Source organism: Haplochromis burtoni, unplaced genomic scaffold (genome assembly GCF_018398535.1).
Source record: "Haplochromis burtoni strain Fernald_Lab_line unplaced genomic scaffold, NCSU_Asbu1 Contig_465, whole genome shotgun sequence".
In the NCBI taxonomy this organism is placed as follows: Eukaryota; Metazoa; Chordata; class Actinopteri; order Cichliformes; family Cichlidae; genus Haplochromis; species Haplochromis burtoni.
The window spans coordinates 344,855-346,925 of NW_024582826.1; the positions used below are offsets into that span (position 1 = coordinate 344,855).

Genomic DNA, 2,071 nt, shown 5'->3' on the forward strand with positions numbered 1-2,071 from the left:
ATCCACAAACCTTAAAAAGAGGTTATACACACACACAATACGGTAATATTATGATGAAGCACAGTTCGTATCACTCCGCGAGACTCCGCCTACGATAGCCGTAATGCTCCCACAATCCATCACGCGGTGCGGCTTCGTAGCTTAGCAAAGTCGTACTGAAACATTTGACAGATTTTCGAGCGCCGTGCACATAAAATCGTTTCGAGGTCAGTAAACACAACCAGAATTCATACATAAGGCACACGGGATTATAAGGGGCTCTGTCGACTTTCAGAAAAATCAAAGGATTGGTTTTAAGTGCGCCGTATTTTCCAAACACGGTAATAACGACGGCCCGCTAGCATGCGCTACCAAAAATAGTGCTTTGTTGTGTATCTGACGGACGAAAGCTAAACCAGTTCCACACCACTGAAGCTGCAGCATTTTTACAAACCAGTTCTGCTTCATCCGGTTCACTCAACGATCCGCTTTTGCTCTTCTCATTCTGCGTTGCCGCCATGTGCGTATGTAAACAAACGCACAGCGCATGCAGGTTTTACCCATATTCTATCGCCATATTTCATTTTCCTATCGTGGCCCCGGTATTACCGTGAACGGTATGATATGGCCCAGCTCTAATCATGATGTCTTAATTCTATATGACTTTAGTATTGATTAATATCAGAGTATCGACTTTTTGGACAGCTTCAGTGGGTGCAGGCAGAGGCCAAGGCTGCAGGAGGAAGAGGAGGACGCGTAAGAGACCTTCGTTGGTCTGTTGTCGTTCTCCACTCAGTGAGTTTGACCTGCAGGAGGTGACAGCCACTATGAAAGCAGACAAAGCTTAGAAGACCAAACACTGCGGGCAGGAGGACACCTGCTGCTCACGTGATGCGCTCATTGATCCTCCTCGCCGTGATGGATGCTCCCTCTGTTCACCGCCGCAAGTCAATCACTATTCAATTACACGAGTCCACCTGTCAGAGCCGCCTGATGGATGGAGACCACAAACACCACACTGCACGCGCTCCAACAAGCAGCGGCATCCTTCTTGTGCCATAGGAAAGAACGAGGAACACCTGCCAGCTAACCAGCTAAAGCAGCGCTGTGATTGGTCTCAGAGGCAGCTGTACTGTTTCTCCGCTCTCACACATTCTCGGAGCGAGTTGACCGAGAACATGATGATTGTCATCTGTTTATTTTATGAAAGCAGAGTAAGCAGGGTTTAAATGTTATAGGTCATTACAGTGAAATGAAGATTTCATGGAGCTCTCTGCTTCCTCCTCAGTCTAAGCGTTAACACTCCTGTTTCCTGTGTTGAGCATGGCGGAGGAGGACGTGGAGGAAGGCGGCCGTGTCATCACTTCCTCACAGTGTGAGGGCGGAGCATGAGACACATGAGACACTGCAGAGCAGACGTCCTCATCACGACAGGGTGATTAGTGACAGTGTTTCAGATCATGGAAGTAAAGTAACCAGTAGTATATCAAACATCTGTATCCTGGAGTAACTAAGTAATGTACTGCATTACTTTAACTCTTTGGAGTATAATTGGCTGTTTCTGACCTCTAAATTTCACCTTTAAAAACGGTTTCCTCGCCTTGTTTGTTGTCAGTCTTTTCAGCACAAGCTCAGGTCTGAATTTACTGACTGTATCAACACAGCTCATCTACAAATCAGGCAAAAACATCAAATCTGAGTAGAAAAAGGATACTGTAACAAACACAAACATGTTTAACGAATCATTTGCATAACTTGAAATGTAAATAGAAATTATACATTTTAGTAACCTATGCACACGATTTGTAAACAGCAAAGTTGTTCAAACTATTTACAGAACAATCCGGAGTTAGGGGACTGCAGGTCTGCCGTGTACTGACCTGCTGACATCAGGAAACTGGAGTGGGAAGTTCAGGACCACACACTTGGGCCTGATGAGGCAGTCCAAGTCTTTGGGGCGATGGTCTGGGATCTTGTTCATGAAGGAGGGGATGGATGACAGGAAGGAGTCCATGTTGAAGCGGGAGTTGAAGACCACGACATCTGCCACCAGGCTGGTGTCGCACACACACACACACACACACACACACAC

At 46.4% G+C, this 2,071-nt stretch overlaps 1 protein-coding gene across 3 annotated transcripts in view; it reads right to left on the bottom strand.

Moving 5' to 3' along the window:
• The window catches only part of gtdc1 (glycosyltransferase-like domain containing 1), a 24,888-nt gene that overhangs the window by 10,163 nt on the left and 12,654 nt on the right, over positions 1 to 2,071 (bottom strand). For 2 of the 3 annotated variants that reach the window (XM_005945904.3, XM_042213667.1), the window contains exon 4: positions 1,860 to 2,033. The exons of the other annotated variant lie outside the window; for it this stretch is intronic. In XM_005945904.3, the coding sequence (XP_005945966.1) occupies positions 1,860 to 2,033 (174 nt within the window). The remainder of the gene's footprint in view (positions 1 to 1,859; positions 2,034 to 2,071) is intronic. 3 annotated transcript variants of the gene reach the window in all.